Source organism: Chiloscyllium plagiosum, unplaced genomic scaffold (assembly GCF_037043375.1).
Source record: "Chiloscyllium plagiosum isolate Xiang-an unplaced genomic scaffold, Cpla_swu_hap1 HiC_scaffold_5, whole genome shotgun sequence".
Lineage (NCBI taxonomy): Eukaryota > Metazoa > Chordata > Chondrichthyes > Orectolobiformes > Hemiscylliidae > Chiloscyllium > Chiloscyllium plagiosum.
The window spans coordinates 73,826,114-73,853,580 of record NW_028270143.1 but is presented as its reverse complement, the minus strand read 5'-3'; the positions used below and the strand labels follow the sequence as shown (position 1 = coordinate 73,853,580).

At 43.2% G+C, this 27,467-nt stretch overlaps 1 protein-coding gene across 1 annotated transcript in view; it reads left to right on the top strand.

The window, feature by feature from the left end:
• Positions 1-11,544: 11,544 nt before the first annotated feature.
• Positions 11,545-27,467, top strand: part of cmtm8b (CKLF-like MARVEL transmembrane domain containing 8b) — a 67,340-nt gene continuing 51,417 nt past the window's right edge. The window contains exon 1 of the mRNA XM_043690243.2: positions 11,545-11,820. Coding sequence (XP_043546178.1) covers positions 11,692-11,820 — 129 coding nt within the window. The 5' untranslated portion in view covers positions 11,545-11,691. The remainder of the gene's footprint in view (positions 11,821-27,467) is intronic.

The window sequence follows — 27,467 nt, the reverse complement described above, 5'->3', positions numbered from 1 at the left end:
TTTTTTTAGTGTATTTCAAAAAATGGTAACAAGAAGAACATTTTTCAAAATCTGTCAACTGTTCGTAACAATCAGATACTCGGCATGACACCGTGAAGTACAATTGACCGTCATTGCATAAAAATGTGATTTTCAGTATATTTAGTGATTCCATTAAGCTTCAAAACAAAGAAGTAATGAGTGAAAGAAATAAAAAGTATCTGCAGTGCATTTTTATAAAGAGAAAATGGATTTCAGTCTTTTATCAATTAAATATTCTATCACTGCCTAATTTGATCATACACAACTTGTGGATTGCTGTTTGAGTGTTTTTGTTGTTGGAGGCTGTACATGCATTGGCTCTGTAGAAGAGCACAACTGGAAGAATGCCAACTGTAGCCCAAAGCTTCACATTGCTTGGGGCTGACGCTTTCTCTGTATACTGTCTACGTTTCTGACGGGCAGGTGTTCTGCAACCTCTTCTAATAAACCTCTGCCCTCTTAATGTCTATTAATATTCCTGAGGTCGCATTCTATTGATGCTACCCAAAATAAGAACAAATAGCTCTTTTTTTTGGATTGGATGGCAGGGACTAGTGAGGTACCACTTCAGCCCAGCAACTCACTAAATACAGCAATAATTTGGATGAGAGAATGAAATGTAATATTTTGCTGATGATGCAAAGCCAAGTAACTGTTGAGGAAGAAGTAAATTTGTATCATGGCAATTTAGACTAGTTGAATGAGGAGACAAAAATTTGGCAGTTGCAGTAAACTGTGAATAAATGTGAAGTTATCCATTTGGTCAGAAAAACAGTATATCAGAGTATTATTTAAATAGTGATTAAAAAGGGAAATGTGGATGTACAAAGGGACCGAGGTGTCCTTGTACATCAGTTACTGAAAAGAAGCATTGGGAAAGAAAAATGTTTGTCATCCTTCACTGACAGCCAAGGAGGTTTGGAGGTTTGTGGCAAGAACCTCAAAAATGATCATTCAAGGATGTAAGCCTTAATTTTCAAGTCTTAATTGTATTTCCTCAGTCCAGGCAACCTACTGAATCTCCAAATATGCCCTTGTCAAATCTTCAATATACGTTTTCAATTCTACTCAACTTTATTTTATCCCAGTGCACTGCACTTGACTATGAAACTCACTACTGTCTTGCTTCCTGAATTATGAGGCCATCTCCTACTCACGCATCTTACAGACAATGCGGCAGACACTACCATCACCAGCTTGTCCTGCCACAGGATAGATCCAACTGAGGTTGCGGCACAGTGGTATATATTCAAAAGAGAGTTGCCCTGGGAATCCTCAACATTGGCTCCAGAATGCTGAAGCCTCATGGCTTCAGGTTAAAAACGAGCAAGGAAACCTCCTGCTGATGACCATACACCATACTCCCTCAGTCAGTGCTCATCCGTGTTGAATAAGACTTGGAGGATACATTGAGGGTGGCAAAGGCACAAAATGTACTCTGGGTGGGGATTTCGATGTCTTCCACAAAAGTGGCTCAGCAGCAATACTACTGATCAAGTTGGTCAGGTCCTAAAGGACATAGCTGTAATTCTGTGTCCAAGGCAGCTGCTGGGGGAACCAACCAGAAGGAAAAACATACTTGACCTTATCCTTACCAATCCGCTGGCTGCAGTTGCATCTGTCCTTGACAGCAATGGTAAGAGTGACCACCACACAGTCTTTGCGGCAATAAAGTCCCACCTTCATATCGAGAAGATCCTCCAACATGTTGTGTAACACTATCACCGTGCCAGAATAGGACAGACTGCAAACTGAGCTTGTAACTCAAGAATGGGCATCCATAAGGCACTATGGGCAAGTAAGTTTCACATCTCACAAATGCAAGGCAATTTTACCACTGTCCTCTGACATTAAATGGTGTTATCTCACTGAATCCCCCACTATTAACATCCTGAAGGTTACCATTGACCAGAAACTTAACTTGACTAGTCACATAAACACAGTGACTACAAGACCAGGTCAGAGTCTAGGAACACTGCAGTGAGTAGCTTACCTCCTGACTCCCCACAGCCTGTCTACATCTATAAGGCACAAGTCAGAGAGATGTGATGGTATACTCTCTGCTTGTGTGTTATTAGTGAATGAGTCTGTTAGTTATCTCAGCAGGTTCATCAACGCTCGAAAGCTTGACATCATCTGAGACAAAGCAGCCACTTGATTGGCAGCACATCCACAAGCATCCACCCACTCTACCACTGATGCTCACGTGTGTACTATCTATAAGATGCTCTGCCAAAATTCACCAAAGATCCTAGACAACACCTTTCAAACCCATGACTGCTTCTCTCAAGAAGGACAATGACAGCAGATACATGAGATCACTATCACCTGCAAGTTCCCTCCAAACTGCTCACCGTCCTGACTTGGAAATATATCACTGTTCCTTCACTGTCACTGGGTCAAATTCTAAAGTTCCCTCCTTACGGGCAGCATATGGACTGCAGCAATTCAAGAAGGCAGCTCACCACCACCTCCTCGAGGATAAATAGGTCCATGAAATAAATACTAGCCAGCCAGCAGTGCCCATGTTCCATGAGTCAAGAAAAATGTTGGGCTTCTGAGGACATCAAGAACATGAGGCAGCTGCCGTTGACTGCTTGTCTTTAAGTAAGTCACATACACTCTTTACTCATGAGCCAGTTCATCGGCTTCTCCCTGGTCAACTGGATGATAAAGTAGCACTGCAAACTTATTGGTAGGTTTTTCTCTAAGTACCTGAGCACCCCATGAATAAGACAGTGCTTTCATGAATAAAACAGAACATGCTAGAGCACCTGTGAGCCTGACAGCATGTGTGGAGAGAGAAACAGTGTTAATCTTTGAGTCCAGTGTAGCGCTTCCGAACTTTCGAGTGTTTTTAGATTAGATTACTTACAGTGTGGAAACAGGCCCTTCGGCCCAACAAGTCCACACCGACCCGCCGAAGCGTAACCCACCCATACCTCTACATTTACCCCTTTACCTAACACTACGGGCAATTTAGCATGGTCAATTCACCTGACTTGCACATCTTTGGACTGTGGGAGGAAACCGGAGCCCCCGGAGGAAACCCACGCAGACACGGGGAGAACGTGCAAACTCCACACAGTCAGTCGCCTGAGTCGGGAATTGAACCCGGGTCTCTGGCGCTGCGAGGCAGCAGTGCTAACCACTGTGCCACCGTGCCGCCCACACTTAAGTTTCACTTAAGCTGTGCAAACTCAAACGTCCCCAAGAAGGCTCTGTTCAAGTTGGCCTCTTTAAGTGACAGGGTCTCAAAAAAAAGATGGGCAGCATACTTAAATCAAGTAAAAAGTTAAAGAGTACATTGGACTGAGATGGTTTTCAAATTTCAAAAGCCATATCTAGAAATGGGATTTCTAGAGGCTGTGTCTTATGCTGGTTGACAACATAATCTTGACTTCTGTTCACATATGTACTAGAAACTGAAAGGCACATTTGTTATAACCTCTTGTTATAATACACTCCTGTCTGGGCAACGTTCTCATAAATCTCTTGCATTCTCTCTAAAGCCTCCACATCCTCGTATAGTATTGCAACTGGAACTGCGTGCAAAACTCGAAATGAGATCTAACTAAAGTCTTATACAGCTACAACATGACTTGCTAACTTTTATAATTAATGTATTGACTAATGAAGGCAAGCTTGCTGTACATCTTTACTACCTTATTCACTTATGTTGTCGCTTTCAAACATCCCTAAGGCAACAAACCACCCTGGAGTTACACCTGAAGTTGCAGAAATACCTGTCTGCAACCCTTACTATGAAGTTCCAGGACACTGCACTCAATCTGTTCGATTGGTGGCATTTCCTACAGACTGCCTGAAGCATCTAGGAATTTCCACATGCTTCAGATGGTGTAACATACTGGCTTGGAATAATTCAATTTAAAGAACTTTACATTTAAAACATATGGAAAGAAAAAGCTAAACTCTGATTGTATATGCAAAAGCCAAAATATACTCTGAAAACAGTACAAAAATAATATTTAAAAAGTATTAATCACAATTCAATATTATAAAATGGTAAACATAGTATGAAGACTCACCCAATGAGCTGTATCCCTTGCCCTGCATCACTCTGGAAATCATTACCACAGGGGCTCCATGCCTGGAATTTGGCTAGCTCTCTCCACATTGCTCCCAGCAGGTAAGTGATTGCTAGCTTTTTGTGATCATGCACAATGATCCTCAAATCCCTCTGTGCTGCATCTCTCTGTAGTCTGTCTCCACTTAAATAATATTCAGCTCTTTTATTCCTCCTATCAAAGTGCATAACTTCATATTTTCCACGTTATATTCCATTCATCAAAATTCTCATTTAACGCTCATTTAACCTGTCTACAGACTCTTTCAGTCAGCATTATCACTTGCTTTCCTATATATTTTGAGTCATCCATAAACTTGGCAATAATACATTCACTTCTGTCATCCAAGTCATGAGTACATTTGTAAATAACTGTGGCCCCAGCATTGATCCATATGGCACTCCACTAGTTACAAGTTGCCATCATGGAAATACTCATTTATCTTAAGTCTCTGTCTTCTTATCGTTCACTAGTCCTCTATCCATGTTACCTCCAACACCAAGGGGCTCTCATTGAGTAGTTAATGTACAATACCTTATCGAATGCCTTTTGGAAATCTAGCTATATCATATTCACTGGTTCTCCTTAATCTATCTTGCTTGTTATCTCCTCAAACAACTAATAATGAATTTGTCAGGCATGGTTTCCCCTTCATGAAGCCATGCTGACTCTTCATACAATACAACATAATATAAATCAATACAGGACAGGAACAGGCCCTTCAGCCCACCAAGCCTGGGCTGATCCTTAAACCTTATTCAGCCCTGTTACTTATTGCCCATGCGCAGTTTCTATCCCTCTGTTTGCCTCCTGTTCATGTGTCTATCAAGATAGGCCTTAAACGTTTCTAATGTGCTTGCTTCCACCACCTCCACTGGCGGTGTGTTCCAGGCACCTACCAACTTCTGTGTGAAAGATTTTCCCTGCACTTCTCCCCTACATTTTCCCCATCTCACCTTGAAGCTATGCCGTCTTGTAGTTGACCTTTCTACCCTGGGAAAAAGCCTCTGACATTCCATCCTATCTATGCCTGTCATAATTTTCTAGACCTCGATCAGGTTGTCCCTCAGCCTCTATCTGAGTTTTCACAAGTAAAACCCTCCAATCAAGCTGGAAAATGTTCTTCTCTGCACCCTCTCCAAAGCAGCTATGTCCTTCTGGTAGTGTGGCAACTATGGTCTAACTAAAGTTTTGTATAGCTGTAATATAGCTTGAATTTGATGCCCCAGCCAATGAAGACAAGCGTGCTGTATGTCTTCATGACCACCTTATCCACCTGAGTTGCCACTTTCAGGAATCTATGGACCTGTAATCCCTCTGTATGCCAATGCTCCTAAGGGTTCTGCCATTTATTGTATAATTCATATCTGAATTTGATCTTCCAAAATGCATCACCTCACATTTGTCTGGATTAAACTCCATCTGCCACTTCTTTGCCCAAATTTGCAATCTATCTATATCCTGTCATCCTTTGATACTTCTCCTCATTTTCTGCAACTCTAGCAATTTTGGTGTCATTTGCAAACTTACTAATCAAACCACCTACCTTTTCCTCAGATCATTTATAGATATTACAAACAACAAAGGTCCCTGCAAAATACTGATCTCCATTCTAAAAAGCACCCTTCCACTGCTACTCTCTGTCTTCTATGACCAAGCCTGTTTTGTATCCATTTGGCTAGCTCACTCTGGATCTCATGAGACTCTACCTTCTGTATCAGCCTGATATGAGGTACCTTATCAAATGCCTTGCTAAAGTTCATGTAGATCACATCCACTGTCCTTCCCTTATCAATTATTCTCGTCATCTCATCAAAATACTCAATCAAATTGGTGAGACATGACCTTCCCCATGCCCATGCTGCCTATCACTAACAAGTCCATTCACTTCCAAACTGAATAAATCCTGTCTCTCAGTATCTTAGCCAACAGCTTCCCTACTATTGACATCAAGCTTACCGGTCTGCAATTACCTGATTATCTCTGTTTTCCTTCTGAAACAAAGGAACAACAATGGCCATTCTCCAGTCCTCTGGAACTTCATCTGAGGCCAAAAAGGATGCAATGATATCTGTTAAGGCCCCAGCTATTTCCTCTGTTGGCTCCCACAGTATCCTGGGGTCGGTCCCTTCTAGTCCCAGGGACTTGTCTACCTTAATGTATTTCAAGGCACCCTACACTTCCTTCTTCATTATTTTGATCTTTCCAACAGTAGCCACATACTTCCCATAACCTCAACATCCCTCATGACCCTCTCTTTGGTGAATACCAAAGTACTCATTTGAGGATCTCAGCCATTTTCTTTGCCTCCACACATAATCTCCCTCCTTTTTCCTTGAATAGGCCTACTCTTTCCTTAGCTACCCTGCTCCTAATATACATATAAAATCCCTTGGGATTCGCTTTAATCTGCTGGCCAAGAAATTTTCATATCCCTTTACAGCCCTCCTATCTCTCCATTTGTACTCCTTCCTACTTTCTCATTATTCTTCAAGGACGTTGTCTGTCTTTAGTTGCCTAGACCTTAGGTATGCTTCCTTTTTGTTGATTAAGCTGATAATTTCCCCTGTAATCCAAGGTTTCCGAATCCTGCCATTCCTGTGCTTCGTTTTCACAGGAACATGCCTGTCCTGCATTCTAATCAACTGGTCTTTACAAGATTCCCAGATGTCAGATGTGGATTTAGCCACAAACAGCTGCTCCCAATTCACATTCTTCAATTCTTTCCTAATTCAGTTACAGTTGGCCTTTCCCTAATTTAACACCTTCATCCAATGTTCAATCTTGTCCTTATTCATAAGTATCCGAAAACCTACAGAATTATGGTCACTGTTCCCAAAATGCTCCCTCACTCAAATTTTGATCACCTGGCTGGGATCATTTCCCAATTCTAGGTCCAGTACGGACCCCATCCTCATTGTGCTATCCACATACTGTTTCAAAAAACTCTCCTAGACATAACTAACAAATTGCTCCCCATTCAGACCCCTGGCACTAAGGGAGTCCCATTCAATTTGGGGGAAGTTAAAAGCACATACATCACTAAGATCGTTATATTGTGTATTTCTACATACTCTGCTGTTATGCCCTTTATAGTAGACTCTATTATTTTCCCAACAACGTTTTTTAAAAATTCATTCACAGGATGGGGAATCACTGGCTACGTCAGCTTTCATTGCCCATCCTAGAGGGTAGTTAAGAATCAACAACATTGCTGTACGTCTGGAATCACATGTAGGCCAGACCACAAAAGGATGGCAGTTTCCTTTCCAAAGGACATTAGTAAACCAGAAGGCTTTTTCCTGACAATGGATACCAGTAGATACTTAAGGCCAGATTTTCTTTTAATTACCAAATTCAAATTCTACCATCTGCCCTGTTGGGATTTGGACCCAGAAATTATCTGGGTCTCGAGATTCCTGATGAAGGAATTCTCCTGCCCCTCAGTTGCTGCCTGACCTGCTGTGCTTTCCAGCACCACACTCTGTTGATTAACAGTTGATTAATGATAATACCACCAGGTCATCACCTTCCCAGTCTAATAACCTAACCAGCCTATAGTTACCATTTTTTTGTCTACATCCCTTTTTAAATAAGGGTGTTAGATCAGCAGCTTTCTAATCCTATGGGACTTACTAAGAGCACACCTGCTATCCCTGCAGTTACTTACCTTGCTGTCCTAAGATGCAAGTACAAGGACTTATTGAACTTTAGCCCCATTACTTTTCTTAGTACTTTTTCTCTAGTGATAGTTATCACACTTATTTTCTCCATTCATTTAGCCTCCTGGTTATTTTGCAGCTTTGGAATGCTACTTATTCAACTTTTCTACCATTTCCTGGTTTTCCAGCTTGGTCCTGCAATGGGAACTATGTCCACTTTGGCCTTTCTTTTCCTTCATTTACACACAAATAAGTTGTTACTGTCCATTTTCATATTACTTGCTGGTTTGCCCTCATAATTTATTTTCTCCCTCTTTATTTTTCTTTGGTCATCTTCTGTTGGCTTTTACAACTTCTCCAGTACTTTAGATCATAAAAGTAAGATCTCTAAGCAATTTCATAGTAAGGGACAATGTGCAGGGCACTTAGTTTTGGATCTTCTCCTCCTCTGTCCCTGAGTGACTGCTCACCCTCATTTACATCAGTAGTATTTCCTCTCTACCCACGTGACTGCTCACCTTTATTTACATCAGTAGTATTTCCATCTAAGATTCTATGTTTGGTATCCTGTAGGCAGCTTTTGAAATGATGATGTAATGGTATTGTTCATGAGACAGTAATCTAGCAAGACAGACAAGATTGTGGGGATATGGGTTCAAATCCTGTTATAGTATGTGATAAAATTTGAATTCAATTTGAAAATGTGGAATTCAAAGGGGAAAAAAAAGCTAGCCTAATGGTGACCATTTAACCAATGCTGTAAAAACAATCATTGGTTCACTACTGTCTTTCCTTAGGCAAGGGTATCTGCCATCCTTACCTGGTCAGGCCAAAATTTGACTCCAGACCCACAACAACCATGTTGTTTGACTTTTACTGCCCTTTGGACTGTTAGGATGGACAATAAATTTTGGTCAAGCAGCAATACCCACAATCCATAAATGATTAAAATGAAAAGCCTTTTCAGTCATTATTCACCAATTTAAAATCCTTTTGAAAAGAAACTGTCATTGCCACAGATGCAGAAATCCAAACAGCAAGTTCCCAGTTTTAGCTTGGGGAGGGAGAAATGTATTTTGTCTCTTGATTTACAATGAATAAGTTGAAGCATGTTTAGAAAGTTGATTTTCCTCCTATGACATTTCCCTTCTCACTCTCTTTACTGCCTTCTTGTCTAGATTCAGATCCACAACTGAAATTTGATCAATGAGTTGCCCTTATCAATGGGCGAACCTTATCTGTGAATGAAATAAACTACTGGGCCTCAGGATGATCATAATAGTTGAGACAATCCTCCTCCGATGTGTTCATGATCATTTTAAGTAGGAATCACTCATTAATAATTTGGAATGAGAATCCTGATTGCTTTTTATCCCTTCATAGCCCAGAGGCAGGCAAAGCAATTGTGGAAATCTAATATCTGCTCTAGCTAACATTAATGAATTCAGCACAGTCTTAAAATCAAACCTGAGATTTCCACAGGCTGTACGACTCAGGTGGTTAAGCTCACTGAGGTATGGACAGCCAAGAAATATTTGATTTCTGATGGTTTTGAGTTACAAGCATTGATAACATGTTAAGGAATGACAAATTCTTTTAATTCAGGTCTCAAGGAGCTGCTATAAATAGAATCCATTGTTTTAAAATGACCTCTGCCCTCCCTTCATGACCTCTAACTTATTCTAACTAATTATGAAGATTATTAAAGACTATTAATAAATCAGCATGATTGACAAAGTGCTTGAACTTAATTTCAATACAATAAACTACAGGAGGGATATATTAAATCTTATGTGAAAAATCTCATGAAGAATTGAAAAGACGTTTTGTTCTGTATCAGGGAAATGAACACACCAGTTACTGCAAAGACTCTATTAATAGATTGGAAAGTCCAGTGAGAACTGGAGGAGAGTGGCCTGATTTTTAATGTTAGATCTTGTGTAATTAAAGGAAAATTCCAGGGAAAAACCCTTTTGATGGTTACTGGGGTATAGTTCCATCAGAGACAGGGACTCCCCAGCATGTCACTCAAACAGCTATTCTGTGAATATTGGCAGCTTCAGCAAACTTTGTTTTTAATGTGGGGACCATTGCAGCCTGCACTTTCCCCTGGAGTCTACACACATGCAGTTCCAGCAAGAATTTCTAAATAGTAATCAGGAATGGAAACCCTGTTAATGTTTACCTTCTCCTCAATCTGCATACACTAGGTGCAATTGTAGGTTTGCCACTCCCTGTCCCAGGCCCCCTTCCCCACTCACCATCTGGCTTAGAACAGCAAACTAAACACTGACTAGGGAGCGAACCTGGGATCTTCTTAATTTGTGGGCACCGAGTTCTGTGCATTGTTCTTCTCTGGTGACACTGTGGTTAAATGTGCTGTGGTATACAGCATTACTAGCTAATGGTTAAAGCTGCTGGGTGTCACTTGTTTCAGGATCCCTGCCATCAAGGGTTAAACATTGGGCCAGAATTTCTGCAGCTGATCACTACTTAGTAAATCCTGCTTAAATATGTGTGCAAGGAGCTCAGTAAAAGCAATGACAACTTACAGTTATATGATGGATCATGAACAAAATCATCTACCTTCAATTGTGATCCTGTCTTTTGAATTTAGTTGCTCAGCATAGCTCAGTCAGATTTCAGTCTATTCTTGCCTAGAAAGACAGTCTCTCATCTGAAGAAATCTTTGAGGGTCTGCTTTAGGTCTCTGTAACTGTTGAATGGCACCTTATAAGCTTATTTTGGTAAATACATGATAAAGGCTCATGCCTTAAAATTTAAAGATGAGTGAGTGATTCTGCAAATAATGAGGATAAGCTGTGGGTTGCTGTTTTGTTTGGCTAGTGCATTCAAGAAAACTCTAAAGGAAGTAAATGGGATCAGTTTGGGTCAGAGAAAGATTCAAGGTGATGCTCCTGTGATGAGAAATTGGAACTAGATTGATGGTCTGTACATTTGGTAACCTGCTCCATAAACTAGGCCAGCCAGAGGAATTCCAAGACACTGTTAATGATTGACTGCTCAGCCAGTTTTATTGATGGCACTTAGAAATATAGTGGTGATATTGAGGGGTTTCATTTATCCCAATCCTACAATGGGTTGGGTGGTCCTAGTGGAAGCTGGAAGCAGTTTCCTGGTAAACCTCATGACTTTAGCTCTGCCACTTAGCATTTTTCAGTTGCTATGCACCACAAGTTATTTTTATTGTCAGTTACACCAGTGCAGGCCATGGCTTTTCCCAGACTGAATTTTGTGAGCAGCATCCCAGTATTAGAGCATGTTATTGGCAATCCATGCGGATGTCCTCAGTGATTTGGCGGCTTTGCGGATTCTGAAGCACGGGTGGATCTTTGTATGTGTCAGATATAATTGATTTAACAAAAATATTCAAGGAATGACAAACTGCAAATGTAAACTTCATAAAACTCCAACACTGCTTCTGGTCTTCACTTTGGGGATTGGAAATGTGAATTTTGACTAAAAAAACAAAGGCGTAACTTTCAGGTCAAATTCTAAGATAATAAACTCCTCTCCCGACAAAACAACAAAAGGTTCAATCACCACCTCCTGATTTTGGATTAGTGGAAACAACAGTGAAATGTGTGCTGAAAGTCTGAGCAGCGTATCAGTGGACTGTCTCTTTAAGAACTAATAAACGGTGTTTCCATTTTGTAGCTTTAAAGGATGTGCGCTGGCATTCATTGGGCAGAGAGGGAGCTTTGCTGAAGTTACCTGTGTTAGTCATAGCCACCTGAGGGAGTGTAGGTTGCTGGGTCTCAGCTCTGCTGCATTGACCTAGCATTCAGCCTCTGCAGCTCAATAGCATGGACGGAGCAGAGCTCTGACTTCTCCGGGATCGTGTTCCTTTCCAGCCACTCACTGGCAAAGTTTCCAAAAGTTAACGTTTCAGATCAAAGATGGAAGATCGCCCTCGGACCATCAGCACAACCAGCAGCACTTACACTGTGTCCTTCAGCTCGACGGCCAGGGGCTATGACAAGGCTTTCCTTAAGACCCTGCCGGGACTCCTCATGATCGCAGAGATTGTAAGTGACTGTGTGAGGGGGCAGCTGTGAAGAGAGATTACTGGTGTTGTCTGTCGGGGGGACTGTTTTGTAACGGGAGGGCTGTAATAACTTAAAGGCATAAATCTTACGTTTTCCTTTAGACCTGATTTTATCTGAAAAGCGTTTAAAAAATAAATCCAGGCGAGTTTATCAATGTGCAGCAGCTTTACATATAGTACATCGAGACCGAAATGTCATCTTGAGATGAACTGGGCGGGGGATAATTGAATCAGAGCGCCCCAGATTAAAACCATGCCTGTCCTTATTTTTGAACATTCAACAATAAATTCCGGCGTCAACTTTTATGATGGAGATTGGGACCGTAAACTTTGTTACAGTTACAGGCTCTTGACAGTCAGTTAATGTGGTGGTGTTACAACTTAGAAACACGCTCTTCGGCCCATCCATTCCGTGCACGTTGATGCTCTTACAAAGGTTCTGCATCTGTTTGAGCACATTGGTCTGGGCAATTCCCAAGTCTCTTTAACCACCCCCACCCCTTTCTTCACCTACCCCGCCGCCCCCACCCCCACCCCTTTCTTCACCTACCCCGCCGCCCCCACCCCCACCCCTTTCTTCACCTACCCAAATCCAATCGGGAAAATGGAGATGATTTGTTTTTCAACGCTTTGGTGACAGGGGTGAATTACAACCTGACAAATTTCTACAGCTGGTTTGGCATGGTTTGGCAGCAAGTTGAATTTCATTACTGCAGTACAGATACGGTTGTGATGAGAGCAGCTTTTATTTCACATCTAGCAGTTTTTACACACCAGCTTTTCAAAAGTTGTTAAAAAGAAGAAATTCTTAAATTCATAAACTCATTTCAGGTGTGCACATTTTAGAACAAAGTAATTTGTGAGCAGTGACATGTTTTTCTATTCTTTGGTGGGATGTATGCATCCTGGCCAGCATGGATTGCCTATCCGTGGTTACCCTTGAGAAGGTGGTGGTGAGCTGCCTTCTTAAACCGCTGCAGTCCACCTGCTGTGGGTTGACCCACAATGCCAATAGGGAGGGAATTCCAGGATTTTGACCCAGCAACAGTGAATGAATGTCTATATGTTTCCAAGTCAGGATGGTGAGCAGCTTGGAAGTGTTCCCAAATATTTGCTGCCCTTGTCCTTCTAGCTGAAAGCAATCATGGGTTTGGAAGGCGCTGTGTCAGGACCTTTGTGAATTTCTGCAGTGCATGCTGTGTAGATGAGTAAAAACAATGACTGTGGATGCTGGAATAGAGCTCTATTCCTGATGAAGGGCTTTTGCCCGAAACATCGATTTTCCTGCTCCTCGGATGCTGCCTGAACTGCTGTGCTTTTCCAGCACCACTCTAATCCAGATGCTGTGTAGATGGTATACAATACTGAACACTAGTGTGCATGCGATGCTAATCAGGCGGGCTGCTTTGTCTTGGATGGTTTCAGACTTCTTGAGTGTTGGTGTTTCCATTGAATGGATAGTGAGTTTAAAACAAGATAAATGACAGGTGAGCAAGGAAGACATGAGGTCTTCCTTGGCTACTGCAGAAAATACGGAGATATGGCATTGAGGGTGAGTTGGAGGTTTGGATTAGGAATTGGCTGGATGGAAGAAGACAGAGGGTAGTAGTTGATGGCAAAGTTTCTTCATGGAGTGCCGTCACTAGCGGTGTTCCGCAAGGATCTGTTTTGGGACCATTGCTGTTTGTCATTTTTATAAATGACCTGGAAGAGGGGTTAGAAGGTTGGGTGAGCAAGTTTGCGGATGATACGAAAGTCGGAGGAGTTGTTGACAGTGAGGAAGGATGTGGCAGGTTACAGCAGGATATAGAGAAGCTGCAGAGCTGGGCAGAAAGGTGGCAGATGGAATTCAATGTAGCTAAGTGCGAGGTGATTCACTTTGGGAAGAATAACAAAAAGATGGGGTACTGGGCTAATGGTCGGATACTTGGTAGTGTGGATGAGCAGAGGGATCTTGGTGTCCATGTACACAGATCTCTGAAAGTTGCCACCCAGGTAAATAGTGCGGTGAGGAAGGCATATGGCGTACTGGCTTTTATTGGTAGAGGAATTGAGTTCCGGAGTCCTGAGGTCATGATGCAGTTGTATAAGACTCTGGTACGGCCGCATCTGGAATATTGTGTGCAGTTTTGGTCGCCATACTATAGGAAGGATGTGGAGGCATTGGAACGGGTGCAGAGGAGGTTTACCAGGATGTTGCCTGGTATGGAAGGAAAATCGTATGAGGAAAGACTGAGGCACTTGGGGCTGTTTTCACTAGAGAAAAGAAGGTTTAGGGGTGACTTGATTGAAGTGTACAAGATGATTAGGGGGTTAGATAGGGTCGACAGTATGAACCTTTTCCCGCGTATTGAGTCGGGTATTACAAGGGGGCATAGCTTTAAATTAAGGGGGGGTAGATATAGGACTGATGTTAGGGGTAGGTTCTTCACTCAGCGAGTCGTTAGTTCATGGAATGCCCTGCCAGTAACAGTGGTGGACTCTCCCTCTTTATGGGCATTTAAGAGGGCATTGGATAGGTATATGGAGGATAGTGGGTTAGTGTAGTTTAGGTGGGCTTGGATCGGCGCAACATCGAGGGCCCAAGGGCCTGTACTGCGCTGTATTCTTCTATGTTCTATGTTCTATGAGGTGATTACTAATGAATATGAATGAATATTTTAAAGGGGAAAGGAATCAGAGCAGTGGTAAGACAGAGAGAGACAAGACTGGAGAAATGGGATTAAGTTATGGGAAAGAAAAATGAGTGGAGAGAGGGAAAGGGGAACCCCTGAAACTACAGTCTTCCAGCAACCTCTGGCTCAGATGTAGCTTCAGCTGTTGTCAGCTCTTTACCGAGTTACACCATCTAAGACTTCCCTCACCTGATACAAAGAAAGACGAAAAAGGAACTGGGATGGCATGAGTGAGGAAGAAAAGGCTGAAACATAAATCTGTGGAGATACAGATAAAGTCACAATAGTCCTACCAAACCATAGGGCTTCTCTCTCATTAGAGAGAACTAACTGCTGGTAGTTTAACCTCATGGTCACCCTGCCTGAGATGAGGGGAAAGGATGAGAAAGCAAATCTCCATGACAGCATCACTCGGTGCAGGACTTGAACCCACACTGTTAGCATCACTAACAACCACTCAGCCAACTGAGCTAGCAGACTCTAATACAATAGACAATTTAAAGGAGTAGCCATGTTCTCCCACATCCTCCATTCAACACCATAGTTATTAAACTGCCAATTTAAAAATAAATCTGTTCCTGACCACCTTTCCTATTTATAATTTCTGTGGAATATAGTCTATCCTGAAACCTTATCAGGTCAAATAGGGTCCAGAACCCTTCTGCTTATTGCAATCAACTGCCCCTTCTATTACCATGTCCTCCACTCAGCTGATGAATTTATGCTGCTTCATGTTGGACATCACATGGAGGACACATTGAGGGTTTAGAATGTACTCTTTGATTGCAGACTTCAATATCTATCATCAACAGTATCATTACTGACTGAGTCCTGAAGAATGTGACTACAGAATGGGTCTTCAACAGACAGTGAGATGGGGGGGAAATATATTTGACCTTTTCTTAACCAGTCAATCTGTTGCAAAAACATGTGTCCACGACAGAATATGTAATAGCGACTACCACATGGAATCTGTAAGATCACCACCACACAGACCCTGTGGACATGAATTTCTGTGTTTCCATTATGCACTGTCGCTATGCTAAATGGGATAAGTTTCGAACATATCTAGCAAATCTTAACTGGGCATGCATGAAGCACTGTGGGCTATTAGAAGCAGCAGAATTGTATTCAAACACAATCTGTCACCTCATGGCCTGGCATATCCTCCACTCTTACCATTATCTCAATCCAGGGACTCAACTCTGTTTAAATGAAGAGTGCAGAAGGGCATGGCAAGAGCAGCACCTGCTAAAAATGAGTTGTCACCTAGTGAAGGTATAAAACAGGACTACCTATGTCTCAAATCGCATAAGCATCCTGTGATAAAACTAAGTGATTGCGCAACTAGTGGATCATAGCCAAGATCTGAATTGCTTCCATATCTAGTTGAGTAGTGATAGATAATTAAATAACTAACTCAAACTTTGCAAATATTCTCATCTTCAATGATGGGAGAGTCTTATAACATCAGTGCAAATGATAAGGCTGAAGCAGTTTTAGCTATAAGAATCCCTACAGTGTGGAAAGAGGCCATTCAGCCCATTGAGTCTGCACTGACCCTCAACATAGCATCCCACCAAGGTCCAGCCTTTCCTTGTAGCCCCAGATTTACCATAGCTAAACCACCTTGCCTGCACACTATGGGTAATTTAGCATGGCTAATCCACCTAAATCTGCACATCTTTGGACCTTTGGAGGAAACCCACGCAGACACAGGGAGAACATGTAAACTCCATACAGACAGTCACCCAAGGCCAGAATTGAACCTGGGTCCCTGGTGCTATCACGCAGTAGTGCCGATCACTGAGCCATTGTACTGCCTACATCTAGAGGATGATCTGCCTCTGCCTCCTCCTCAGGTCCCTAGTATCGCAGATGCCAATCTTCACCCAGCTCAATTCATTGCACTTGATTTTGAGAAACAACTGGACAATAGACAATAGGTGCAGGAGTAGGCCATTCTGCCCTTTGAGCCTGCACCACCATTCAATATGATCATGGCTGATCATCCTTAATCAGTGAGAGAGTTTAAAGGTCGAGGAAGGGGAGGGAGGAATCTGAGACTGTCCAGGTGAATTTGAGGTCGGGGTGGAAGGTGTTGGTGAAGTGGATGAACTGTTCAACCTCCTCGTGGGAGCACGAGGCGGTGCCGATACAGTCATCGATGTAGCGGAGGAAAAGGTTTTTAAAGGTCGAGGAAGGGGAGGGAGGAATCTGAGACTGTCTAGGTGAATTTGAGGTCGGGGTGGAAGGTGTTGGTGAAGTGGATGAACTGTTCAACCTCCTCGTGGGAGCACGAGGCGGCGCCGATACAGTCATCAATGTAGCGGAGGAAAAGGTTTTTAAAGGTCGAGGAAGGGGAGTATTCAGTATTCTGTTCCTGCCTTATCTCCATAACCCTTGATTCCACAATCCTTGAGAGCTCTATCCAACTCTTTCTTAAATGAGTCCAGAGACTGGGCCTCCACTGCCCTCTGGGGCAGAGCATTCCACCACTTTCTGGGTGAAGAGGTTTCTCCTCATCTCTGTCCTAAATGGTCTACCCCGTATTTTTAAGCTGTGTCCTCTGGTTCGGCACTCACCCATCAGCGGAAACATGTTTCCTGCCTCCAGAGTGTCCAATCTCTTAATAATCTTATGTCTCAATCAGATCCCCTCTCAGTCTTCTAAACTCAAAGGTATACAAGCCCAGTCGCTGCAGTCTGGAGAAATGCGCACTGCAAAAACTGTGAACCCTGACAGTATTCTGTTAATAGTATTGAAGATGCGTGCTCCAGGAATTGTCACTCTCCAAGCCAAGCTTTCACAGTACAGTTACAACACAGTTAAAAATCACACAACACCAGGTTATAGTCCAACAGTTTTAATTGGAAGCATACTAGCTTTCGGAGCGACGCTCCTTCATCAGATCGCTCCGAAAGCTAGTGTGCTTCCAATTAAACCTGTTGGACTATAACCTGGTGTGTGATTTTTAACTTTGTACACCCCAGTCCAACACCGGCATCTCCAAATCAGAGTTACAACACAGTTACACATATCTGGAAATGTGGAAGACTGTCCTGGTGTGTCCTGTCTTTACAAAAAGCAAGACAGATGCAGCACAACAGACTTACTCCCTTATCAAGGCAAAAGTGAGTACTGCAGCTGCTGGAGATTAGGGGAATCCTGATGAAGAGCCCCTGCCCGAAACATCGATTTTCTTGGTCCTCGGATGCTGCCCGACCTGCTGTGCATTTCCAACACCACTCTAATCTTGACTCTTACTCCCTTATCTGTTAACTGTCAATCACCAGCCAAGTATGGAAGATGTCACTCACCATGTTTTTAAGCAGTTATTGTTGAGTAAGATAAAATAAAAACAAAAAAAACTGTGGATGCTGAAGATCTGAAACAAAAACATAAATTACTGGAGGAACTCAGCAAGTCTAGCTGCATCTGTAGGAAAAATGCTGCATTAATGTTTTGAGTGTGGTGGCTCATCTGAACTGCTGACATGGGACATAGTCATAGAGATGTACAGCATGGAAACAGACCCTTCAGTCCAACCTGTCCATGCCAAAGATATCCTAAATAAATCTAATCTAATCTCATTTGCCAGCATTTGGCCCATATCCTTCCTTTTCATATGCCCATCCAGATGCCTTTTAAATGTTGTAATTGTACCAGCCTCCATCACTTGCTGTGGAACTCATTCCATTCATGCATCATCCGTTGCATGAAAAAGCTGCCCCTTAGGTCCTCTTTAAATCTTTCCTGTTGACTTAAATCTATGCCCTTTACGTTTGGAGTCCCCTAACCTGGGGAAAAGACCTTGACTATTCACTCTATCCATGCCACCAAATCACAGTTGCCATATCATGTACCACCTACAGGATACACTAACAAATCTCCAAAGTTCCTTCATGAAAATTTGAGCTGTGGTGGACAGCAAAGAAGATTACTTCATATTACAACAGGATCTTGATCAGATGGGCCAATGAGCTGAGACGAGGCAGATGGTGTTTAATTTAGATAAATGCGAGGTGCTGCATTTTGGGAAAGCAAACCTTAGCAGGACTTACACATTTAATGGTAAGGTCCTAGAGAGTGTTGCTGAACAAAGAGACCTTGGAGTGCAGGTTCATAGCTCCTTGAAAGTGCAGTCGCAGGTGGATAGGATAGTGAAGAAAGTGTTTGGTATGCTCTCCTTTATTTGTCAGAGTGTTGAGTATAGGAGTTGGGAGGTCATATTCTGGTCTCCTTCCTATCGGAAAGTGTTGTGAAACTTGAAAGGGTTCAGAAAAGATCTACAAGGATGTTGCCAGGGTTGGAGGATTTGAGCTATAAGAAGAGGTTGAACAGGTTGGGGCTGTTTTCCCTGGAGCGTCGGAGGCTGAGGGGTGACCTTACTGAGTATTATAAAATCATGAGGGGCATAGATAGGATAAATAGACAGAGTCTTTTCCCTGGAGTGGGGGAGTCCAGAACTAGAGGGCACAGGTTTAGGGTGAGAGGGGAAAGATATAAAAGAGACCTAAGGGGCAACATTTTCAATCAGAGGGTGGTACATGTATGGAATGAGGTGCCAGAGGAAGTGGTGGAGGCTGGTACAATTACAACATTTAAAAGGCATTTGGGTGGATCTATGAAAAGGAAGGGTTTGGAGGGATATGGGCCAGTTGCTGGCAGGTGGCACTAGATTAGGTTGGGACATCTGGTTGGCATGGACAGGTTGGACTGAAGGGTCTGATTCCATGCTGTACATCCATATGACTCTATGAATAATGAAAGAAAAAAATCGGCTGTGTGCAAACATAACTTTTAAACATCTCTTCCAAAACTTTGAACTTAAGGTGAATAGCCATTTTGTTGATCCTTTTGAAGGGAAAGGAGAAATTGCTGGAGGTTAGTGATGGATCAATTAGTATTGCCCAACAAGGACGTAGGGAAATAAGGCAGGGTAGGTGACTGAGGTGTCAGTGGGGTGCACTTTGGGGCCTGTGGCCATAATTTTATTAGTTTTTAAATAGTGATAGAAAAGATCGAATCTAAAAGTTGAAGTTCTAAATTGGAAGAAGGACAATTTTGATGATATTAGGCAAGAACTTTCAAAAGTTGATTGGGGTCAGGGATGGCTGTAAAATGGGAAGTCTTCAAAAATGAGACAATGAGAGGCCAGAGACAGTATGTTCCTGTTCCTGTTAGTGTGAAGGGCAAGGCTGGTAGGTGTAGCAAGTGCTGGATGACTAGAGAATGTAAGGTTTTAGTCAAGACTAAGAACGAGGCATGTGTCAAGTATAGACTGCAGGGATCGCGTGAATCCCAAGAAGAATAAAAGGCAATTGAGTCATAGAGATGTACAGCACGGAAACAGACCCTTTGGTCCAACTCATCCATGCCGACCAGATATCCCACCCTAATCTATTTCCATCTGCCAGCACCCGGCCCATATCCCTCCAAACCCTTCCTATTCATATACACATCCAAATGCCTTTTAAATGTTGCACTTGTACCAGCCTCGACCACATCCTCTGGCAGCTCATTCCACACGCACACACACTGCCCTCTGCGTGAAAAAGTTGCCCCTTATGTTTCTTTTATATCTTGCCCCTCTCACCCTAACCCTATGCCCTCTAGTTCTGGATTCACCCACCCCAGGGTAAATACTTTGTCTATTTACCCTATCCATGCCCCTCATGATTTTATAAACCTCTATAAAGTCACCTCTCAGCCTCCACTCCAGGGCAGTAGGAGTATACTTAAGAGGAAAATCAGGAGTGCAAAATGAGGGTATAAAATTGACAAATAGGGTTAAGAAGCATCCAAAGGGATTCTACAAATACATTAAGGACAAAAGAGTAACAATGGAGAGAATAGGGCCCCTTAAAGATCAGCAAAGCCACCTATGTAGGAGATGGGGGAGACACTAAATGAGTATTTTGCATCAGTGTTTGCTATGGAGAAGGATATGGAAGATAGAGAATGTGGGGAAATAAATAGTGACATCTATACTACAGAGGAGGAGTGCTGGATGTTTTAAGGTACATAAAGGCAGATAAAGGAAGCTAGCAAAGTGATTGCTGGGCCCCTTGCTGAGGTATTTGTATCATCGATAGCCAAGGATGAGGTGGCAGAAGACTGGAGGTTGGCTAACGCGGTGCAACTATTTTAGAAAGGTATTAAGGAAAAGCCAGGGAATTATAAATCGGTGAGCCTGACATCAGTAATGGACAAGTTGTTGGAGGGGATCCTGAGGGACAGGATTTACATGTATTTGGAAAGGCAAGGACTGATTGGGGATAGTCAACATGGCATGGTGCGTGGGAAATCATGTCTCACTAACATGATTTGAGTTTTTTGAAGAAATAGCGAAGAGGATTGATGAGGACATAATCTGTCTGGACTTCAGTAAGGTGCTTGACAAGGTTCCTCATGGTAGAATGGTTAGCAAGGTTAGATCACATGGAATGCAGGGAGAACTAGCCAGCTGGATACAGAACTAGCTCGAAAGTAGAAGACAGAGGGTGGTGGTGGTGGTTGCTTTTCAGGTTGGAGGCTTGTGACCAGTGGAGTGGCTCTGTTACTTTTCATCATTTGCATAAATCATTTGGGTATCAGCATAGGAGGTACGGTTAGTCAGTTTGCAGATGACACCAATATTGGAGGTGTAGTGGACAGGGAAGGAGGTTACTTCAGACTACAATAGAATCTTGATCAGATGGGCAGCGGCACATGGAGTTCAATTTAGATAAATGTGAGGTGCTGCATTTTGGAAAGGCAAATTAGGACAGGACTTCGACACTTAATGGTAAGGTCCTGGGAGTGTTGTTGACCAAAGAGACCTTGAAGTGCAGGTTCATAGTTATTTAAAAGCAGAGTCCCAGGTCAACAGGATAATGAAGAAGGTGTTTGCTATGCTTGCCTTTATTGGTCAGTGCTTTGACTATAGGAGTTGGGAGGTCATGCTGTGGCTGTTAGTTCAGCCACTTTTGGAATAGTGTGTGCAATTCTGGTCTCCTTCCTATAGGAATGATTTTATGAAAATTGAAAGGGTTCAGAAAAGGTTTACATGGATGTTGCCAGGGTTGGAGAGTTTGAGCTACAGGGAAAGGCTGAGTAGTCTGGGGCTATTTTCCATGGAGCATTGGAGACTAAGGGGTGACTTTATAAAGGTTTATAAAATCATGTGGAGCATGGATGCGGTGAATATCCAAGGTCTTTTCCTACAGTGTGGGAGAGTCCAAAACTAGAGGGCTTAGGTTTAAGGTGAGGGGGAAAATTTAAAAGGGACTTAAGGGACAACTTTTTCACACAAAGGGTGGTGTGTATGGAATGAGCTGCCAGAGGAAGTGGTAGGAGCTGGTACAATTACATTTAAAAGGCATTTGGATGGGTGTATGAATAGACAGGGTTTAGAGGGATACAGGCCAAATGCTAGCAATTGGGGCTAGATTAATTTGGAATATCTGGTCGGCATGGATGAGTTGGACTGAAGAGTCTGTTTCTATGTTGGACAGTTCTATGACTGTATGACCTGAGAGACCATGCTGAAAGACATGAAAATGGGAGGGGCTTAAATGAACAGTTGGTGTGCTACATGGATCAGATCAGTTTGGTGAAGACATGGCGAAATCAAAGCTAACAGCAGCTATGAGCTGTCTGGTTTGGAAATGAACAGCTCTTGGATTGATGCATCAGTTCATGGTCAGAATAGTGACTGTACATTTATATCACCATGGTTTTGGGCACCAGCAGTTATAGTTAGTTTTGCTATAAGGTACATTTCTTGCAACATTTGAGACTTTTCTTCTTCAAGGCTCTTGTACACAAGAGCGAATAGAGACAATTTACAACAATTGCTCTGATGTTGATCCTTCTTTGTAAATGTACAGAAATGTTGCTGGATTGTATTTTGAGCTTTTTTTTGGTTTTGAATAAGGAACTTGCACCATGGCGTTAGGTAAAGAGAAAGACCCTTTTGAAAATTGATTCTCTGTTGAAAAAAATGAAGTTTTATTTTGTAAAGGCAAAGTATTACAAATGTTGGAGACCTGACAAAAATGTGATGGAAGAAGTCAGCAGGTTTTACAGCATCTATTGAGAGAGAAACAGTTAACATTTCAAGTTCAGTATGACTCTTAACTGTGGTTGATGAGAGAGGAGGAAAATTGGGTTTTGTGCTGTAGAAAAATGGGAACAGCAGGTCAACGGAAGGGAAATTTAGAGGGTGAGGGAGATTGGAAACTGTAAGTATTACAGATCAAAAAGCAAAGAGCTTGGTACTGGTTGATTATTAGTGGAAGGTTATTTGGGAGGAACGCAGGGGTCACAATTGAGGACAGAGTTTTCAATGTTGAGACCTGAAGGCTATAAAGTGCCTAAATGAAAATGAAGTGCCATTCCTTCAGTTAGCACAAGGCTTCACTGGAATGTTCAGCAAGCCTAGGACAGAAATTAGTGAGCGTGACAGCAAGATGGTGTATTCTTGATGAAGAGCTTATGCTCAATATATTGATTCTCCTGCTCCTCGGATGCTGCCTGACCTGCTGTACTTTTCCAGCACCACACTCTTCAACTTTGGTCTCCAGCATCCGCAGTCCTCACTTTCTCCCTGGCGTATTCAAATGGCTAGTGAACATTACTGCTCCCTTTTCTGTCCAGAACATTTTGGTTTTTAATTTGCATCCAGGCCTGTTAAATTATAATTTAGTGTTTGGAAATCCCAAGATTTTTGCTGGTTGCAATCTTCACAAATTATTGGCCTTTCAATAGTTGGAAAGGTATGAGTAGCGTATGCTGGATTTTTCCAGGTAAGAAATTTCCATCAAGTCTCAAACGGCATGAGCAGCACAGCAAAAGAAACCCCTCAGTTGTTGAGTGATGTTTTCATATTCACTCACAAGATATGGCAATAGTTCTTGGTTCTCTGTATACAGCTGAATGGCTTTCTGGGCCATTGCCGAGAGCTGTCAAACGTCAACCACATTTCTGTGGTCTGGAGACATAGACCATACCAGTGGTCAGTTTATTTCCGTTAAAGTCAACCAGATGAGCTTTCATGTCTTACGTGATTACCATTATTGATGTTTGCTTTTTATTCCAGATTTATTTAATTAACAGAACATAAATTGCATTGCTGTTGTGCTAGGATTTGAACTTGTGTCTCTGTCCCATTAGTTCAGGTATTGTTCACTAACATGACTACTGTGCTATTGTGCCTTCAGCTCACAGATTAATTGATTCTACTGTATTATGTGAGAATGACTCATACAGACCTGGCGCTTGGCATTCCCCCCACCCCAATACCAAACTTGTTGACTGCATTAGAGCACTCCTGCTGGCATCAGTTCCTAGTCTCATGTTTAGAAAGCTTGAACAAGGTTCCTCCACTGATCACTGTCTATCTCCTAAAGGAATACATGTGGAAATTTTTTCAATCCGGTTTCAATTTCTTGTGGTAATATGTCTGGTGGAAAAGGTCACTTCCCAGCACCATGAATGAAAATTGGACAGTTGCTTATATCACTGGACTGGCACTTCACTTGAGTTACTGGTTTTAGGTGAAGAGGAATTAAGCAAAAAGGAAGAAATAAAAGTAGAATAAACCCAATTTTGTGAAATGTGAATGGTTAAAAAATTTACAGCACATCTTAAATCAGTAGAAACTTAAAGAAGTGTGTGGAAATGTCAGAGATGAAGCACACCATCTGAAAATGGGTTCACAACTTCTTTCTCCCCTCCTCCTCACACACCAGGCAACTTCCTTAGATTAGATTAGATTGCTTACAGTGTGGAAACAGGCTCTTCGGCCCAACAAGTCCACACTGACCCTCCAAAATGCAACCCACCCAGACCCATTCCCCTATATTTATCCCTTCACGTAACACTACGGACAATTTAGCATGGCCAGTTCACCTAACCTGCACATCTTTGAACTGTGGGAGGAAACTGGAGCACTCGGAGGAAACCCACGCAGACACTGGGAGAATGTGCAAACTCCACGCAGACAGTAGCCTGAGGTGCGAATTGAACCCGGGTCTCTGGCGCTGTGAGGCAGCAATGCTAACCACTGTGCCACCGTGCCGCCCACTAAGTTAAACAATATTCAAATTTCCTAAATATGATTTAAATATCCTGCTTTTGTTATAAGGATATGACTGATTTGGTTCCATGGTAATTCTAGAAGTGTGTACACAATGTGTGAAGTAGGCTTTCTCCCACAATACTGACTTAAACTCTTCAAAATTAATGAATAAAGCAAAGTTATCACTGGGGAACTTGTTTATTCAGGTCGGGCAAGGGTTAATGCTTAGAATGAATAATAACGGTTGCAAAACTATTGCCAAACTTGCTACTTCTTACCATCTAGAAGGATAAGGGCAGCAGATACCTGGGAATGCCACCACCTGCAAATTCCCCTCCAAGCCACACTCTTTTCCTGACTTGGAAATATATCGGCCATTTCTTACTCCGTGGAGTTTAAATTCTAGACAGTCCCTCCATGAAAGTGCAGGTTGTTCTCTCAGTACGGGACTTCAGTGGTCCAAAAAGCAGCTTACTGTTGTTTTCTTGAGGGCAGTTAGAAATGAGCAATAAATGTTGGCTTACCCAGCAACACCCACATCCAATAAACAAATGGAAAAAGCATGATGGAAGGCTGCCAAGTGCTTACCTGGCATTCTCTTCTTGCAGAAGTCATTCATCCCGACACCAGAAAAGTACTAGTATGACAGGAAGTGACTCATCATTAGTTTAATTGGAACTCGTGTCTCTATCCCATTAGTTCTTGTTGTTGGTGAGTATCCAGCTCCTATCCCAATACCTTCTCCAGACTATTTTACAAGACCTCTTGCCTTCCAGAGATTAAATTAGATTACCACAGTGTGGAAAGAGGCCCTTCAGCCCAACCAGTCCACACCAACCCTCTGAAGAGTAACCCACCCAGACCCATTTCCCTCTGACTAATGCACCTAACATTATGGGCAATTTAGCATGGCCAATTCACCTGACCTGCACATTTTTGGACTGTGGGAGGAAACCGGAGCACCTGGAAGAAACCCATGCAGGCATGGGGAGAACATGCAAACTCCACACAGACAGTCACCCGAGGCTGAAATCGAACCTGGGATCCTGGTGCTGTGAGGCTGCAGTGCTAGCCACTGGGCCACCGTGCCACCCACATCTGATCACCCAATTCCATATATAACAATCTGGACAATTTTCTTGAGTTCAATTTATTAACCATAATGTCCTATTGTCAACTACGATTTTAACATCCTTGTATTAAAGAAGAACAAAGAAAATTTACAGCCCAGGGATGGGTCCTTCAGCCCTCCAAGCCTGAGCCGATCCAAATCCTCTGTCTAAACCTATCGCCCAATTCCTAAGCATCTGTATTCCTCTGCACCCTACCTACTCATGCATCTGTTCAGATGCACCTTAAATGAATCTACTGTACCTGCCTCTACAACCTCTGCTGGCAACGCGTTCCAGGCACCTACCACCCTCTGTATAATTCATGTGTATCCCCCTTAAACTTTTCACCTCTCACCTTGAACGCATGACTTCTCGTTATTGAATCCCTCACCCTGGGAGAAAGCTTATCTCTATCTACCCTGTCTATACCCTTCATGATTTTGTAGACCTCAATCTCCTTTTTTCTAATGAAAACAATCCTAACCTACTCAACCTCTCTTCATAGCTAGCACCTTCCATACCAGGCAACATCCTTGTAAACCTTTTCTGCACCCTCTCCAAAGCGTCCACATCCTTTTGGTAATGTGGCGCCCAGAACTATACACAGTATTCTAAATGCAGCCGAGCCAAAGTCTTGTACAACTTTAACATGACCTACCAGCTCTTATACTCAATACCCCGTCATATGAAGGCAAGCATACTACATGCCTTCTTGACCACTCTATCCACCTGTGAAGAGAAAGTGAGGTCTGCAGATGCTGGAGATCAAAGTTGAAACTTTATTGCTGGAACAGCACAGCAGGTCAGGCAGCATCCAGGGAACAGGAGATTCGACGTTTCGGGCACAGGCCCTTCTTCAGGAATGAGCAGAGAGTGTTCAGCAGGAGAAGATAAAAGGTAGGGAGGAGGGACTTGGAGGAGGGGAGTTGGAAATGTGATAGGTGGAAAGAGGTCAAGGTGAGGGTGATAGGTCGGAGTAGGGTGGAGGCGGAGAGGTCAAGAAGAAGACTGCAGGTCAGGAAGGCGGTGCCGGGCTGGAAGGATCCGGCTGAGACAAGGTGGGGGGAGGGGGGATGAAGAAACTGGTGAAGTCCAAGTTCATCCCCTGCGGTTGGAGGGTTCCCAGTCGGAAGATAAGACGCTCCTCCTCCGACCGTCGGGTTGTTGTGGTTTGGCGGTGGATGAGTCCAATGACCTGCATATCCTCGGTGGAGTGGGAGGGGGAGTTGAAATGCTGTGCCACAGGTTGGTTGGGTTGGTTCGTCCGGGTGGCCCAGAGGTGCTCCCTGAATCGCTCCGCAAGTAGGCGGCCTGTCTCCCCAATATAGAGGAGGCCACACCGGCTGCAGCGGATGCAGTAGATGATGTGGGTGGAGGTGCAGGTGAATCTGTGGCGGATATGGAAGTTTCCCTTGGGGCCTTGGAGAGAAGTGAGGGGGGAGGTGTGGGCGCAAGTGTTGCACCTCCTGCGGTTGCAAGGGAAGGTGCCGGGAGTGGTGGTTGGGTCGGTGGGGGGTGTGGATCTGACAAGGGAGTCGCGGAGGGAGTGGTCTCTACGGAAAGCTGATAGGGGAGGGGAGGGAAATATATCCTTGGTGCTGGGGTCTGTTTGGAGGTGGCGGAAGTGACGGCGGATGATGCGCTGTACATGGAGATTGGTGGGGTGGTAGGTGAGGACCAGTGGGGTTCTGTCCTGGTGGCGGTTGGAGGGGCGGGGCTCAAGGGCAGAGGAGCGGGAAGTGGAGGAGATGCGGTGGAGGGCACCGTCGACCAC